The following is a 17,892-nucleotide window of genomic DNA, read 5'->3' as shown; positions in this document are numbered from 1 at the left end:
TCATCCAAGAAACTTCTTCAGTTCTGAGTGGATAGTGGTGATGGGGGAATGGAAATATATATATTTCTTTTCAGTCATCTGGTCATTTGCATTCTCTCTCAGAGCAGTTAAGGCCACTTGGTGGGCTAGCTCTGCTGAACTGCTGAAAGTCCAGTTGGCTTCTGAAAAAGCACCTTTGAGACAACCATGATCTGGATGATTGAGAATCTCTATAGACATGTCTTGTGATGATTGGTCCATTCAGATGGCTTTCATGACTAAGCTGGGACTAGAACTCATTGTTTTCTGGTGATTGGGCCAAAGTCACCCAGACAGCTTTCAGGTCTAACCTTCAGAAGGACTAGACCTTCTGAGCTCCCAGTTTCTAGACAGGTATCTTAACCATTCAGATCAAACTGGATATTCCTCCTCTTCTCTTCCCAAGGACTGGCCGTTTGATGATGGAGCCCCACCCCCTGGTGAAATTGTGGACGACTGGCTCAACCTGTTGAAAACCAAATTCCGTGAGGAGCCAGGCTGCTGTGTCGCTGTGCACTGCGTGGCAGGATTGGGAAGGTAAACATTGTCTTGAGTTAGAGCAGGAAAATTAACTGTAATGCTGTTTGGGGGGCGGTAGGGAGGGCGGGGCAGAAGGTGGGTGGGATAGAGCAAAGTGGCAAATTGGGTGAAGCTGTGCTTAGCTTAGCAAAGTTTAGATTTATTTGTGTGGTTTTCTATGAAAGGGGGTCTTACTTTGTAACAGCTGTTTCAGGCTTATTGTGCTTTTGACAGGAAATATTTTTGCCCACTTATGTCAGATATACTGTCAAAACTTGCTTATTCCTTGTGTCAGATACTACTGGATGAGTGTGGCCCAGTCTCTTGAGTGAAGGCAGCTGCCTGTCAATGGGCATTTATTTGTCTGCAGAAAGGTGACTAGTCAGCTCCATAAATTTTTGTCCTACCTCTGAGCAGTTGCTCATAAAACGAATGATAAAGTAGGCTATTTGTACAGCAATGTGCCTCTTGCAAAGAGATTTTCCCTTAGACGTGTTCTGGGTCCTGGTGAGGCATACATACATTGTTTTTCCTTCATTAAGATAATCTTTAACCATGTAAAGTCTTTCAGTTTCCAATTTATTCTTTCAAAACATTCATCTTTAGGACATTATAAAGCATGAGAATCAATCTGCCAGTGCTAAAGTGCAGGCCCCTGATACTCCTCGGAGGGACATAGATATTTCTCAGGGTTTAGCTTGAAAATAATTTAGCTTAGTTTAGCTACACCTCTAGATAACCTGTCTGCTCTCAGTAGGTGTTCTAGAGGTGTAACAGTGTTTCAAACATGAAACAAGGCTGATCTGTGGTTCCTGTGGACATCCAGAGCTTGAAACACTCTAGAATTTTCACTAGAGTCAGACCAACCTGTTTCAAACTTGAAATATCTATTTTGAGCTTGGGATGTTTCAAATGTGAAACATTTTGCAGTGTTAATATACGCATTAGTCTGCATTGGTGTGTTGAGCATTGGGCTGTTGGTGGAGGATTGCTGATTTGGTGTTAGACTTCCTTTTTATGCTGATGGCCTGTGATATCGCAATCTTAAGATACCAATATCTTAACCAATAATACCTTTCTGAGTGCTTAGTAATACAAAGGATGGATAAACTAAGCCCAGAGTGTCTACAACAGTTAGCATGAGTTCCTTTGTGAGGATTGCCATATGGATTGCAGTGTTAAATCGGCTCTTTAAAAATTATTCCTAATTACAAAGCAAAGGTATCTTTATATTCTTCCCCATGTCTCATTTATTTGTAATGAGCTGTTCCAGCAAAATGTACAAACCATAGTTATATCACTTCTGTTTGGCACCCGGAAAACCATTGACTTGGACTTGAATCGAGATCAGAACAGGTGTTCTGTTGCTGCAAGGCACAAACTGTCTTGGGTCAATGGCTATGCTAATTGGAATTATTTCTGAATGTTTATTGGACCATTTTAAAATCTTTCTTAATATTTCATGCCCTTCCAGAGCTCCAGTTCTCGTTGCCCTTGCACTCATTGAATGTGGAATGAAGTATGAGGATGCTGTGCAGTTTATAAGACAGTGAGTGGGGTTGATCTTCTGGGGTATTCCGTCTCCTCCTGCTTGCTTTCTATTTCAGTTTTTCTCTTGAGGAAGTTTCTGTCACAGTGGTTGAAATAATTCTGATTTTGTGCAGAGGCAGCTGTGAAAAAATCTTAGTTCAGACTTCCTCCCAGCTGATGATTAGAAAAAAAGGATCTGTGTTTGGGATTTCTGCTGGTACTAGAGAATGAGAAATTTTGGTGGTCCGCAGAGAAATGTTTGCATTTCTCTCGAGGAGCCCTGCCAAAAAAGTTCCTGCACCACTCGTGCTTCAGCGCTTTGACTTCCAGGGACAGGATGGGGTCCTTTAGGCAGTTAGCTTGGCCACCTGTTAGCGGAGAGAAGCACCCGGGGTCAGCCCTAGCTTTGCTGTCCATTGCAGCTAGAAATCTCAAATGTGAGATTTCAAATCAGCTGGCGCAAATATACCGCAGCGAAGGCGAAATGCTGATGCTGCAGAAATGCAAGTAGTGCTTTGCTCTCGCACCTTCCAGCCATCGCCACCACCGCTTCGCCCCGCTTGGGCCGCCCCGTCCCCCCCCCTCCTGCCACAACAGCACCATTACCTTGTTCTGGCTGGCAAGGGCTGCACTCCCTTTTGCACGTTGCACCACCTGCAAAGTTGCACATTGCACGGTCCACCCCCTATGGTGGAGATTTCCAGCCCCACCACGGGTTGGTCCCATATTCCAGAGCTGCTAGTCCTGCTAGTCACAGGACTGCCCCTTTGGTCATCCTGGAGCAGCTCCTCCACCCGGGTGCACTGGAGCTGCTCCCAGCAACTCTGGTAATCCTGTGACTACTACAGCTCTGGAATATGGAACTGACTTTCCCACCAACATCAGCAAGCCACCGTCAGTCTGCCCGTCTTCGTTTTCCTTCACTCAGCTTGACCAAGCTTCTTGAGAGAAGGAACACAAAAGAGGTTTCCAGGCTGTGTGCCTGGACCAGGCACTTTTTCTCGGGCCTCCCACCCTGAGGCCTTGCAGACGCAGACAGGTAGGTCCTAAAGGTGGCTGAGCCCCCCCCACCTCCCAGTGGTCCATAGAATTTAAAATTATGAATTTGGTGGTCCCTGAGGTCCAAAAGGTTGGAGACTCCTGCCCTAAAGGACATACAAGCTATGGAAAAGAGCACCTTAATGCTGATGTTGCCTTGCTTCCTTGGGATTTTGACCAACTCATTTGGAATACTTGTCTAATACAACTAGTCTGGATGGGAGAGTTTCCCTGTTTAAGATTTTTGGTCCAGGTGATAATGGCACTCTTTCCAGAGAAACTTAAGTTTTCTGTGCAGCAAGTGCCCTTTACAAGATAATCCCTACAGCATTTAACTGAAGAAAGAGGCTGCTGCTAGCAAAGGTAGCCTGCATTTCTCTTAATATGCCAAATGTTTTTAACTTATGGATTTATCTCACCAATCCAGCTTGCTTGTAAAATATTTTTTTAATCGCATCTTTCCTGTAAGAAGTTTGGCAAATAAGGTTCCCCCAAAACATCCCATTTTATCCTAACACTTCTGATTTAGATTTGGCTTATGGACACTTCTCTTTCTCCTTGCAAAGAGAAGAAATTTATTTATTAAATTTATATGCCACCTGCTTTAAGTGACTGGGTTGCTTGCAATAATATAAATATATTTATATTTATATAAATATATGTAAATTACAAATACGTTTAACAACAGTTAAATAGATAAATGGTTAAAACTAAGAGTGTGGAGAGTACAGGGATAGACATTTACTCTCTAACTCCCATCAACCACCTCCAGCAGTGTGCATCCCCAGCAGGGCCCCAAGCCAACTGGCACAGCCAAGCTTTAAGACTCCTCTGGAAGGCCAGAAGGGTGGAATTGGATCTCACCTTTGGGGACAAGATGTGGTTCTCCTTGGCCCTGGAGATCAACTGACAGGATCTCCAGAAGGCCTCTTGGAGCTGAAGTGAGTGGAGTGCAGACCAAAGCCATTAAGATCTGAGCCGAGGTGGCGCAGTGGTTAGGGTGCAGTACTGCAGCTACTTCATCTGACTGCTAGTTCAGCAGATCAGCGGATCAAATCTTACCGGCTCAAGGTTGACTCAGCCTTCCATCCTTCCGAGGTGGGTAAAATGAGGACCCAGATTGTTGGGGCCAATATGTTATTTAGTATACTGTCTTTGGTGTAAACCGCCCAGAGTCCTCAGAGAGTGGGCGGCATAGAATAGATAGATAGATAGATAGATAGATAGATAGATAGATAGATAGATAGATAGATAGAGGGGGTTCCCCAGATAATCTTCTCCAATGCCATGAAGGGCTTTAAAGGTGACACTTTGAGCCTGGAAGCAAACTGGCAAGCAATGCAGGCCCATTGCTGGGTCTTCCCTGTTGTCGAATTAATAAAGGTAGCAATCAATTAAATTGCAGGCTTAATGCAATCTGTGGATCCACTTGCCCTTGTGTGCGCATATGCCAATAACTTTCTTTGTCTCGTGTCTTGCTGTCATTGGGGTAAAGTGGAAGGGCTGGATAGAAAGCAGTTTTCAATTGTCCACCCTTGGGGCTGTTCTGTTTTAGTCATGGATTCAGCAGTTATATAATAATGCCCGAAATGCTCTTGTATTTCAGGAAGAGGAGAGGAGCCTTCAATTCTAAACAGCTGCTCTATCTTGAGAAATACCGACCGAAGATGAGGTTACGCTTTAGAGATGCCAACGGGCACTGCATCGTGCAGTAAGCCAAGTCCCTTTGTGATGTCTTTGACGCTATCATGGCTGTCTTTCTGGACTTGTGGAATCTGGAATTGTAATTCTTGCATTGAGCGACATCCTGGCCGTCGTGGAGTCAGGGCTCCTCCGCCTTTCTCCTAATGATAATGATTGTGATAAAAAATAAAATTAAAACGAAACATTTCAGTGCAGGATTGTCTTCTCATGTTACAGTCTGATCATCTGCCAAGTGATGGGAGTTTCCTTACTTTTCTGTATTTTTAACCTCCTTTGTGGAAGAAAAACCAAATTGATTTTACGTTTTGAGGAACACCGGAGTATGTGCAGAAATTTGTAATGGTGGAGTAGGATGGGGAGCCCTAATGAGGTCCTAGCCTGAATTTATTATTTTTTAGTTTTAGAAGTGGATTCTCTTTCATTTTGTTGAAACCTGGAAGATAGAATTGGAGTTTTGTATGGTCCATGTGAGTGAGCAGCAGCCTTAAACCCTGTGGGGTGCTTTTAGAAATAGTGTGATATATGTATGTATGTACGTTTGCTGGCAACTGATTGTTTGTACCAGGGAGGGAGAGGCAGCGTCAGTAAATCTGATATTCTGGGTTAAAGCCCTTAACTAGGTGGTATCTACAAGCATCTTTCAGTTTACACCTGAAGAGGCACCAGGAAGAAGGCTGGGGTGTGGGCTCATTTCATAATGCTGGTGGTTGTGATACATTTAACAGTGACGTTTCATGCTCTTATTATGCAGATGTCCAAATTACACGATGGTGGGTATTTCCGATGTTGTCTTCAGTGCTGAGATATATTGCTCGACATTTGTCTACAGTTACATGTTATCTAAATGTTTTGAGTTAGAAGTTAACTTCCTGCAGTTTAAACAGAAAAAAATATATCTTCCAGCAAAGAGAGAGACTGTGAATGTTTTTGGTGAAAACATTTAAAACGCCAACTGTGGTATCATCCAGGATGGATGAAAAGGTGGTACGTTTCCTCCCTGGAGAGATCTTAACAGTTGAGTCAAGTCTCGTCTTCTCATGCTGCTTTTCCATCCATTGGCATCTTGAGCTCCCAATGCCTGAGGGCATTTTTCCAGCTTAGCCTCTCATAGAGTTCACCTTAACCACTGATTGCCTTTTTAACTTTTCACCAGGTTCTTAAGGGAGACTTGCTGATCACATACTGTCAATGCCTCTTTTGTTTATGTTGTCTGTGTAAAATATCGGGAAACTGGGCTCAGTTTTGATTACTGATTTTGATTAGGAAAGGCAGGAAGTTTTGCTTGTACGTTTGTTCATTTTAAGTTACTTCTCTGCCAAATTGCTTCAATTAAACTGAGTTGTTTGTCTTCCAACTCAGTTTTGCTTTTAAAAATGTGTTTGCTGAAGATTTTTAATTTATATTCTTCAGTCTTTGTGCAGCATCAGGCTCCAGTGGGTTCCTCCAGCTGCTCTATCAGTGAACACAGACAAGGCCTTCCAGCTCTCCAACAGGGTATCTCATGGTATATTGTGCCGAATCACTTGATATACAGTAGTCCTTTTAAATATTTTGAGTCTAAAAATCATTAAAGCTTCCTGACAAACTTGTGTGAAAGCTGATTGTGATGATAACGCCACTCAAATCTCGATGTGGGTGACCTGGAGTGCAATCCTATGCATATTGATTGAGAACTTCTTTAAATGTAGGGAAACTGACACCCCTGAATGTTTGTAAGATTGCAGTCTTGACTGATTTTAGTTTGTAAATCTATTAAGCCCCAAATGCCAGATTCCTTGATATTTTGTTTTTTCACATTGTTGTAAAACATACAAGTGTTCAGAGTGGCATGTCTTACATTTAAGAAAGATCATGTTTATCTGGAAGCATAATTCGAAGAAGAAGAAGAAATAGAGCTGTCTTTCCTTATTTCCTGCTCTGGCTGTCACACATCTGCATAAAAGCGCACATCCTTGTAATCGGATCTCATTTCCTCAAAAAATGTTATTTTGACCGAAAAATGCTGCAACATAATGTGTTGAAGTCAGATTTTTTAAAATTCCTAAAGTTCTACCCTAAACCTATGAAACAATTGGATTTCTTTTCTTTTCCCTATGTATAGTTTTGTTCTCCCCTTTCAGTTTCACTGTATTGTATTACAGTATATTAGCTTGTATTTCAAACCTAACTGAACTGATTGGGGGAGGGTGGGGGGAGCAGTTCGGTATACAGGGCTACACATTCTGTCATAGAATAGAAATGCTGGAGCTTCAATGTGAGCCGAGCTTAATAGGCACAATTTCTGGTTTAGCACTCGAAACATAGTGCAATAAAGTTCTTACTGTAAAGTCTCCTCCTTGCTTCTTAGTGAATTTGTTACAAGGATCAGCTGTCGGGTTAGGGCAGAAGTCCAGAGACTGAAAGAACTTAAAAGGTTTGCTGCCTCCTCCTGGAAAATATATGACTGCTATTTTTTATTTTTTTCTGTGTTAGACCCAATGGTGAACATGTATTTCAGAGAAAATGATCCACTCCAGTCAATTTACTTAATTCCCAAGCTTCTGACTCTGCAAAGCTTTTTTGTTAGGAAATCATGTAATACATTTTTGGATAGCTATCACCTGTCCTTCAGAGGACTGTGGGGAGGAAGGAAGTTTGTGTGCCCGCACCTGCTGCCTGAATCTCTTTACTTGAGGAGTAATATGCATATATTGGATGCTGTCAGAATCTCTCTTTATCAAGATTCGGTATGTCATTCCATAATGACAACAGTCACATAAATGCTGTGCTACCCAGAGGAATTTATCAGCTTGAGTGTTAACCCCAACACATCCTGCTTTAAATGGCTGAACTTTCACTTCAAGATCTGGGCATTCCTTAGTTATTGGACTGATTTGATGCACAAATATATGAAGTGAGCTATGAATTAATCACATGCATTGTGAGATTTAGGCATACATTAAACAAGCCACAACTTAGGCCTCCCAAAATTTCAGAGATTTTTAAAAAAGAATTTTTTGTGGCTTTTATGTGTACTTGCATAATAAATGTTTGTGTAGTTTTAAAATGACTATGTAATTAAAACACATTTTCATTTTTTTGTGGTGACCAAAAATTGTTTTGGTACACACATTTGTGAGACCTTCCAGTGCAGTTTTTTAACAAGAGGCCTTCAAGCTTTTTATAGCTTAGGATCTCATCAAGTCTAAATCTGGCATTGACCCCATGGGGTCAGTTGCACGAGAAACTAAGCTAAAATGTGGTTACCTGTTTTGTGGTATGATCTGTCATGTAAACACAACTATTGTATCCAGCTGTCTGAGCTGCATTGAGTCTTGGAAACATCTGCTTTCTTGAAACTTTACATTTCTTCACAAGAGCCAATCGCAGAACAGGAATTTAGGGTACAGGTCAGAATCTTAATTAGCTAAAGTCAGGGAACTGTAACTATCTTGGGGAACCAAGCTTGTAGTTGGAAGTAGATACTTCCATTCTCTGGCAGCATGTCACTCTTCTTGTTCCTTCAATGGAAGACAACAGGAACTCAACCAAAAATTGGTAGCTCAGTTATCACTTTGTAGTTTCATTCTCTGAGGGTACATGCACCTAAATATCCTTCACCCTGTTTTTTCAGGAGAGAAGACATCAAGTAGTGTTAATCCTCTTCAGAAGCTGTCCATTTAAAAGAAAGGTTCTCACCATGCCTCATGAACTGGGCCACTGCAAATACTCCTACTAAGTCAAGTTTTTTTCAAAACAAAACAAAACAAACGCTTTGTTGATCAGTTGTAACTAATATAACCTGGGTTAAAGAAACCTAGATGGGTTCATGCCTCACTATGCCAAAACCAAACAACTCTCTGAATTAGTGTCAATTGGCTGCACACGCACCCTATGTAACTGATGGCAGGTGTTTAAGGTTGTAAACAACCCAACCTTTGCATCAAAGTTACAGTTGTTAGATCAGTGTTTAATGTGCCTGTTTATTTCACAGAGTTTTCAGACTTGTTTTGTTTGAGGTAAGTGGCATGAAGTACTTTATTATCTGATTATTCACGTTGGTGCTCAGCAGGCTGTGACGACAAAGGCAGGTGAACAATTCAGGCCAGCTCCGCATTGGATGGAAAGGCTCTAAGCAGGGTATCCAGACCATTTAAGCAGAGCCAACCTGTTTCCATTATCTCCCAGTGCTTTGAGGCTCCTTTCCAGCTTGCCTCTAGGTCTCTCTCTGTTTCAGCCATACCTTAAAAGCGGCAGGCCATCTTCACCTCGTCATTCAGACGCTGCCCAAAGATTCCCTGGAAGGTCACCTTACTAGAAAACTGGATCTTCCAAATCTGGGCCGCAAAGGGGGGGAGGGAGGCTTCATCTCTTGGCTGTCATCTAATGATTGTCCGACTTCTATTTTTATTTGATCTTTTAATTTAGAGGTCATTATTTTCTTACAAACTGAGCTACCCCCACCCCCCCTTAATTACCGGTATGCAAAATTCAAGGGTTCCCTAAACCCAAATAACGGGTACAATAGAAGGAGAAAACACTGGGGCGGCTCTACTATCTTCTGTGCCTTGCCCGGATCCTGTCCGCGTCCCATGGCGCGGAGCCCCGTCCAAGCCTTCCCGATGTCCTTCGGTTGTGTTGAACTACAACGCCAGCCATTCCCTGCCCAGACGGCTGCAACCCCGCTGAGGAGTACCAGCTTCCCACGGAGGGACGCCGCTCCCGAGCAGAAGAGCAGGGCAGGCAGGCAGGCAGGCAGGCGAGAAGCGCTCAAGTCCCGCCTCCTCTGTCTCATTGGCTTATCGGGCAGGCCCCGCCCGCTAGCGTGCCAGCAAAAGCCCCGCCCCTTTGCCCGCCTACCAAGGTGTGCGAGCCCCCCCGCGTGGGCGGGGCCTAGGGAAGTAGGCGGGGCGTTCCCAGGTAGGAGCCCTTTTGCAAGGAGGCGCGTGGAGTGTTAACTGCTGGGCGGGCGACCGTTGGGAAGGAGCCTTTAAGCCGCCCGGTTGCGCCCCATCCTCTTCCCTCCCTGCTCGGCTGGCTGGTCTTGGATTCGAAAGGAACGCAGCGAGGAGACCCACCCGAAGGCTCCCCCGGGGGCTCGGCGGGGCCAGCCTCAGCCCGCGCGGGGGTCGTGGAGACCACGGGGACCAAGGGAAAAGGGGGCATCCGCCTGAGCCCGTGGGAAAAGACACGCGCGCCACGACTCCCGACCTGGCCCGGGGCTTAGAACTGACCGTGACATGTTTTAAAACCTTTTTCCTTTTAAGCGTTAAGTTGGAGGCAATTTGCACTCAGAATCACCCCGGTCCTCTTGCTCAGTGCTTGGGCGGGCGCTCGCTTCCCCTTCCAGGAGATCAGTTCCGCTCAGCGGATCCTGCCTGAAAGGTTGGTGATACAAGCAAGTAAAGAGCATTTCCTAAAATTCGCCCTTAACCCCAGGTCTCTCCCTTAGGTTAGACTCCACTTTTCCACACTGAGCAAAGGCACCACCGGTTGGGCCTGGGCTGGCCTGTAAGAAAAGACAAGGCATTTCACCTCCATCACACCCTCCCTGTCTCTCAATTAAAAAAAAATTGTTCCCTTTTCTTGGGATTTGATCGTCAGGATGGGCTGAAATTAGGAAACAATTTCAATGGAGGAATAAATAAAAAATAGCACATTTTTAATTAATTAATTAATTTATTATTTATTTTATTTATTATATTTCTATACCGCCTTTCTCCCGTAGGACTCAAGGCGGTGTACAGTCAAGAAAAATATAGACACACAAACATCATAAAATTGCTAATTAAAATTGTTACTTAGTTTGGTCAACTAAATAAAACCCAGAATTAGATAACATTTAAAAAATCATTCGCATGTTTGTATGTTTAGCCCCGCCTGTTGGAACATCAGGGTCTTGAGGGCACGGAGATCAGGGATATTCCGTATCTCCGGGGGCAGTTCATTCCAAAGGGTTGGAGCCCCCACAGAGAAGGCCCTCCCCCTGGGAGTCGCCAGTCAACATAATTTGACTGACGGTACCCTGAGTAGTCCCTCCCTGTGAGAACGAACTGGTCGGTGGGAGGCTATTGGTGGCAAAAGACGGTCTCGTAGGTACCCAGGCCCTAAGCCATGGAGCGCTTTAAAGGTGATAACTAACACAATTAATCAATTGTAAATGAATTAGATGAGCTTTTCTATCCTTGCTTTCTCAATGTTAGATACAAATCTCATCACTCACTGGTCCTTAGTGGGAAATGTAGTCCAATCTGTGAAAGGAAGACATCTCTTCTTTTTTTTTAGAAAAAAAAAATATTTTTATTTTTAAACGAACAATTCATCATTAATCAGTGTAACATCTGGGTACAAATTTTTTTGGGTGTCATCATATTCAAACATTTATCATCATTTTCTTAGTGCACATTTATCTTTCCTCTTACATTTAAATTTAATGTATTACAACATATTTTCCCCATATTTTTATTTTTACATTGCCTGTTGTCTATATTCAATCTCTATTCATTGATAAAATTGCCCCGTATGTTGTAATACTCCGATTCTTCCTTCCCTCTAATTGCTAATGTTAATCTCATCTCTGCACATTCTAATATTTTCTTAATTAGTTCTCCCTTTGTAAGAATTTTTCTGCTTTCCAATTTTGAGCCGTTATTACATGGATAATCAAATATATATTTTCTTTACTAAATTTCTCCAGTAAGATACCCAACAGGAACAGCTCCGGTTCAAGATCAACATGTTGCTGTGTCATTTTCTCTAGAAGACATCTCAATGGGGAAGATTGGCATAAAGCAGGGCTGTCAAACTCCCTGCCCACGGGCCGGATGCGTCATGCGCTGGCCACGCCCATCCCCATTTTAGCAAAGGGGAAAAAGTCCCAATACGTCACATCACACCGCCGTGACGATCTGAGTTTGACATCCTTGGCATAAAGGAATATGTTTAAATTATATATATTGAGGGTGTGATAATCTCACCAAGCATAGAAAGCCTTGATAATCAAAATTTATGATTAGGAAAACAATACAGTATTTTAAACAGCAAAATGATATTCTAGGACAGTGTTTTTCAACCTCCTAACTTTAAGATGGGTGTGCTTCATCTTCCAGAATTTCCCAACCAGCATGCATCTTGTTGCAAACAATGCTGGCTGGGAAATTCTGGGAGTTTATTTATTTTTTTATTTATTTTTCATATTTGTATACCGCCCTACTCCCGAGGGACTCAGGGCAGTGAACAGCCATAAATAAATACAAAGACATACAAAAGTTAAAAACTATTAAAAAAATATTAAATAATTTAGGATTAGGTTCAAAGATTAAAACATCCAATTTAACTAAAAGAGATTTAAAACCCAATTTAAAGCCAATTTAAAGGCCAATTTAAAAGGGAGAGTTAGGCCAGACCAGCCTGTTGGAATAAAAACGTTTTTAGGGCGCGGCGGAAGATGCGTAGGTCTTGGATCCTCCGTATCTCCGGGGGGAGCTCGTTCCAGATGGCAGGTGCCCCCACAGAGAAGGCTCTCCTCCTGGGGGCCGCCAGTCGACATTGTTTGGCTGACGGCACCCTGAGGAGCCCCTCTCTGTGGGAGCGAACTGGTCGGTGAGAGGCTACTGGTGGCAGGAGGCGGTCTCGTAAGTACCCTGGTCCTGAGTTGAGGTCTACCTGCCTTAAAGTTTTAGGTGTTGATTAACACTTCTAGAAACTCTGAAAGTTGAGATCCACAGGAAACGTAGGGCGACAAATAAGCTCTAAAGAATCATAGTAGACAAGTGATAATATTACAGTACCTGGGATTGGAATTTTGTTACTGATTTTAGTAGGGAAAAAGTTACACTGCAAAATGATGTTATACAATCAAATCTTTTGGTTGCTTTTTATCAAAACTGGGAAGGAATATTTTAGTCATAGTCATTTCCACACAATAAAATAGTTGATTAGTATTAGATTCTTTCCTGATAATTCCCATATCTTGAATTTCTAGATCTTTCTGAATCCTCATGATTAGCAGGTTATAACTGAATATATTTTCATTTATCAGAACAGTGCTATTCATAGACAAAATTTATTCCAGGAAACACACTTAAAGCTATATAATGCCAGACTGTCACTGCTAAGAACAGCCGTTTTTTAATTTACTACCTTTCAAGATATTTTGGACCAACTCTTAAGAATTTCCAGATCCTCACAGCCTTCCTGGGAATTGAAGCTGAACAAATCAGGCTGCCTAATAATGGCAGGGAATCTCTGTAGTTTCTACAATCAATTTTAAAATATGATGAAGCAAAATGGATGATTTTGAGAGCCAGTTTGAGCCAGTTTAAGGTGCAGGCTTAGAAACCAGGTGTCTGTGAGTTCTAGTACTGCTTAGCCACGAAAACTGGCTGAGTGACTTTGGATCAGTTCCTTTCTCAGCCCAATCCACCTCTCGGGGTTGTGGGAAAAATAGGAGAAAGGAGTATTACGTATGCTGCCTTGAGTTACTGAAAAATAATAAAGGCAGGATAAGAATCAGAAAAGATTAAGATAAGATAAGATTTTTAAGAAGAGATTTTTAAGACAACCATTTGACCAGAATGGTATACTGTAGGGCCGTGATGGTGAACCAATGGCACGCCCTCTGTGGGCATGCGAGCCATTGCCCTAGTTCAGTTCTGCCATGCATGCGTGCGTGCCAGCTGGCCGACAGATCTCTGCCACGCATGTGTGGGGATGGGGCGCATGCAGGGGGCGCATGTGCATGCACAGAGGGGTGGGGCATGTGTGGAGGGATTGTGCACACGTGCGAGAGGGCTCATACAGTGGGGGGCGCATGGCGGCCATGTGTGCATGTGGGGGCGGGGCGCATGCAGCGGGCTGTGCGTGCATTGCATTTTGGGGGTCCGGCCGCGCACACGTGCTTTGGGCACTCAGTCCAGAAAAGATTAGCCATCACTGGTATAGAGTTTCCTGCCTGAGCAGGCGGTTGGACTAGAAGACCTCCAAGGTCCCTTCCAACTCTGTTATTCCTATTCTATTGTATTCTATTGTATTCTATTGTATTCTATTGTATTCTATTCTATTCTATTCTATTCTATTCTATTCTATTCTATTCTATTCTATTCTATTCTATTCTATTCTTTAAATGCTTTGAATAATCTAACATTCTTCAGGGACACTTAGCGTTTGGTTTCTTGTCAGTTTTAAAATGTCATGTAAATGTTCATTTGCTTATCTTTCCTTTCTCTTAAACACTAAATAGCATATATTTTCCTTGGTTTTGTTTTTCTTTTGTGATGTATGCTTTGCTTGTAAACTGCTGCCTTTTAAGAGGGAAGCAAAGTAGTGAACTGAACGGAGTTACTGGTTACAGTCTGCAGAAGGGAGGGAGCAAATAGGGAAGATTTTTTTTTTAATCTTAAGAAGACCAAAAGAATCTGAAAGAGTGAAATAATGTGCTTTTGCTGCACCCTCATTTAAACCCTCATTAAAGACTTGGCTCTGTATTTATCCTCAGAGCTGGTAAAGATGATGGGGAGGGGTCAAAATAGATAAAAGAAATAAGGGAGAAAGACTGTGCTGTATCTGTATTTGATTTTTCTTCTTTTCACAATACAGAATTCATACTCTTTGAAGGATTGTGCAGAGAAAAGAACATGAAATAGCAATTGCCTTGCAAGGAAAGAATACACTGAGGAACTTTTTCCTTTTCACTACGAAAAGCATCAGTTGGTGAAATTACAAATGGAATCTACAACATATCATTCCAAAAAAGCAGGAGCAAAGAAAGAAAACAGTAGAAAACAGATTGGTTTGACCTCAGAAATATTATCAACGTCTTGCAGAAGCCGAAATAAATCTCTAAAGCAGAATACAATAATAAAGGCATCTTTTGTACTGTTGAAAAACATCAACTGTGGAAGAAAAAAAAAGCATGATTATTGTTTAACGGCTCCACGTGGAAAGCAATTGGCACCAAAAACACAGCACAAGAAGTTTCCAGCTTTTAGAAAACTGCAAGTCGTGCTGTATGACATATTGGATAAAAATTGTGTTCCCATTCTAGAGAAGCCCTTCCAAATTTCAAATGTTGGGGCATTGCTAGAAAAGGAAAAAAAGGACACAAAAGAGAAAGGCACCACAGAGGTGGATAATTCTACGGAAGCAGAGGGATTTTCTGGAGACTTGGACCCTGGGCAAACAAATTCAGATTGTGACATTAGAAAATCTGGAAATGGAGCCAGATCTTCAAAATTCTTGGCCTTGAGCGATCAGAGCTTGTTTGCAACATTATCTTTTATTGAACCAAACCATGGAAATGCAGTAAGGGATCCTTGTCACACCCAAACAGATGAAGAAAGGAAAAGAAGCTTTCAAAAGGCTTCTGTTCTGATTTTTGACGCAGAAAACTTGAATACTAAATGTCTTGAACCAATTGAAAAATGTATGGAATCTGGGAGCGATGTGGTTAAAGAAACAGAGAAGGAAAGTGCCTATTATAAAACAGAAGATGGTCAAGATGTGGAAATAATGCTCTCAAGAGGTTCAAGTGAAACAACTATTACTGATGTAACCCAACCCTACAGCCTACATTCAGTCTCTATCTCTGATAAAGGAGTTTTGCAGCGTAAGGAAATGATCCCTGCCTTTAGCAAGGACACCTTCTCCAAAACATCAATTAGCAGAATGATCTTGACTGATAAAAAATCTCATGAAGGAGGCAGATGCCAGGTATCCGAACTGCTCTCATCGTTCTCAGAAATCAATCTTAAGTTAGACCTACAGACTCTAACTTCGAACAAGAGTGAAATTAAGCTGCCAATAAAGGAAATGATGGGTCTCAGTCTGAGCACATTAACTGACAAGATCTGTGAAGATCAAGTGACCCCTGAAGAGGAGGAAAGTAATAGCAGAGATAGCAGTAAAAATAGAGAGAGATTCTGGCTCCTGCTAAAAAACAATGAAATTCGATACGATGAAGCTCCGGTGTGTGTAGCTGATGAAAAAATGGCTGGATATTTGATATGTGGAGATGATGGCCTTTCAGATCACGGTGCTGAATGTTTACTATCGGATGGCAATTTAGCAAATCAGACATGTCCAGATGATAACGATGGAGCCTTCATACACACTGAGATCAAAGAAGCAACAATGCCAGTGGAAGACAAAGAAGTTTGTTTCTTCAATGATGAAGAAGAAAATATGGATTGTCCGCCAGCAGAAGAAAACATTTCTATGGGAGTATGATTATAGTTATTCTCTTTACGGAGGCTAACAATTCAATTTAGGAAAATGTCCCCTGTGCATTCTAGGCAGGGGTGAAATGCTACCGGTTCAGAGAACCGGTAGCAAAAATCCCTGTGGCCCCCCCCCCCCATGCCCAGCTGAGCCTCACGATCATCAGAGGCTTTTTTTTTACTTTTAAAAGCATTTTTTCTACAACCTCTTCCGATGAAAAAATGTTTTTAAAAGTAAAAAAAAAAAGCCTCTGATGATCGCGTGGCTCAGCTGGGATCGTCAGAGACTTTTCAAAGCATTTTTCTCTGCAACCTCGTGGCCGAAGAGGTGGTAAAAAAAATGCGTTGAAAAGTCTCTGACGATCCCAGCTGAGTTGCCTGATCGGCAGGGGCTTTTCAAAGCATTAGAAAAAATGCTTTGAAAAGTTTTTTTTTTTTAAAGGTTGGCCACGCCCACCCAGTCACATTTCCCCCCCCTTCCACCAAGCCACACCCACAGAACCAGTAGTAACAAATTTTACATTTCACCCCTGATTCTAGGCTGCATCAAATGTGACCAGATTCTAAATCTAGGAATAGTAGTAAGACAATCTAAAAATATAAAGATAGTCCTTGACTTATGACCACAACTGGAACTATAATTTCTCTTGCTAAGCAAGTTAAATGAGTCAGGCCCATTTTTATGATCTTTTGTTGCCGTAGTTGTTAAGTAAAATCTCTGCAGTTGTTAAGTGAACCATGTGGTCATGAATGTGGCTTTTCCCCTTGATTTTGCTTGTCGAAATCTGGCTGGGAAGGTCTGAAATGATGGTCCCAAAGGTGCTTTTCCAAAAGGCAACTATATTTTCTTGTTTTTTTCCCCTTGAAAATGTTTCGCTTCTCATCCAAAGAAGCTGCTTCAGTTCTGGTTTCTTGAATGAGAAGCAAAATGTTTTCAAGGAAAAAACCCCAAGAAAGTCCAGTTGCCTTTGGGAAAACACCTTTGGGGCAACCATGACGCCTGGATGATGGAGAATCTCCATCGACATCCCAAATGATTATTACACCAACCCTGGGACAATGCAGCCATTGTACGTCCATGCTGGTTGCCAAGCTCCCATCCATGGGGATGGAGAGAAATAAGAATTATTCCTGTAAAAAGCATAACCTGAGTAACGCCATTTTAAATGCCATGTTTTACCTGATATAACCTGATTATATAACTTGGTAGTGAGCAGGGCCGGATTTTCCTATAGGCTAACTAGGCTTCAGCCTAGGGCCTCAAGATCAAGAGGGGCCTACATTCAAATTGTTAGCAAAATTAAAATTACACTTTCACTATAGGTGAAAGGGCCTCATAAGTGGAATAGCCTAGGGCCTCTTTTCATCTAAATCCGGCCCTGGTAGTGAGGACATAAGAAAGGAAACTGTGTTGTTCCTGAGATGCTTGTTTTGCAGGATATATGATGCATATTTTTGAGGAAATGGATGTTCTGGTAACATTCCGAAATGGGCCTGAGGAAAAGCCTACAATTGACGATACCATTTAGCATGGAAACATCTGTGTAGGATATTTTCGAAGGGTATTGTTGGAGGGGAATTTCCAGGGCAGAACATGTGCCAAATATGTCATATAAGACCTGAAACCAATTCCTTGGTGGACCGTTTGTATCCTGTTGTATTGGGGTTCTGTATCCTGAAAACTGCATTTAACTCGTGTAACCGAAGTGGCCAGTGTTCCTTCCACCCAGGAAGGAATCCTTTTGCAAAAGTTCATAATAAATCTGCTGTTGTTTCTTGTTCATGCTCTCTGTTTCACTTATTAAATGGTAATGCTGATTTCTGCATCTGACAATTGGCGCCCGGACGGGACTTGAAGACATCCTTCTGGAGTGGAATTTTTACCTGA

General features: G+C 42.3%; 2 protein-coding genes across 7 annotated transcripts in view; both read left to right on the top strand.

The window, feature by feature from the left end:
- The window catches only part of PTP4A2 (protein tyrosine phosphatase 4A2), a 34,858-nt gene extending 27,717 nt beyond the window's left edge, over positions 1-7,141 (top strand). For all 4 annotated transcript variants that reach the window (XM_034413335.3, XM_034413336.3, XM_087876719.1 and 1 more), the window contains exons 4-6: positions 425-555; positions 2,012-2,086; positions 4,712-7,141. In XM_034413335.3, coding sequence (XP_034269226.1) covers positions 425-555; positions 2,012-2,086; positions 4,712-4,820 — 315 coding nt within the window. In that variant the 3' untranslated portion in view covers positions 4,821-7,141. The remainder of the gene's footprint in view (positions 1-424; positions 556-2,011; positions 2,087-4,711) is intronic.
- A 2,472-nt stretch (positions 7,142-9,613) lies between these two features.
- The window catches only part of SPOCD1 (SPOC domain containing 1), a 48,054-nt gene continuing 39,775 nt past the window's right edge, over positions 9,614-17,892 (top strand). For 2 of the 3 annotated variants that reach the window (XM_087876718.1, XM_034413337.3), the window contains exons 1-2: positions 9,639-10,173; positions 14,386-16,008. In XM_087876718.1, coding sequence (XP_087732844.1) covers positions 14,512-16,008 — 1,497 coding nt within the window. In that variant the 5' untranslated portion in view covers positions 9,639-10,173; positions 14,386-14,511. Of the gene's footprint in view, positions 10,174-14,385; positions 16,009-17,892 lie in introns of all 3 variants that reach the window. The other variant, XM_087876717.1, reaches the window with a different exon arrangement.

This window comes from Pantherophis guttatus, chromosome 10 (assembly GCF_059756535.1).
Source record: "Pantherophis guttatus breed Tessera chromosome 10, ASM5975653v1, whole genome shotgun sequence".
NCBI classification, from domain to species: Eukaryota; Metazoa; Chordata; class Lepidosauria; order Squamata; family Colubridae; genus Pantherophis; species Pantherophis guttatus.
Note: the sequence above shows the minus strand (reverse complement) of the source record. Positions and strands in the feature narration are given on the sequence as shown.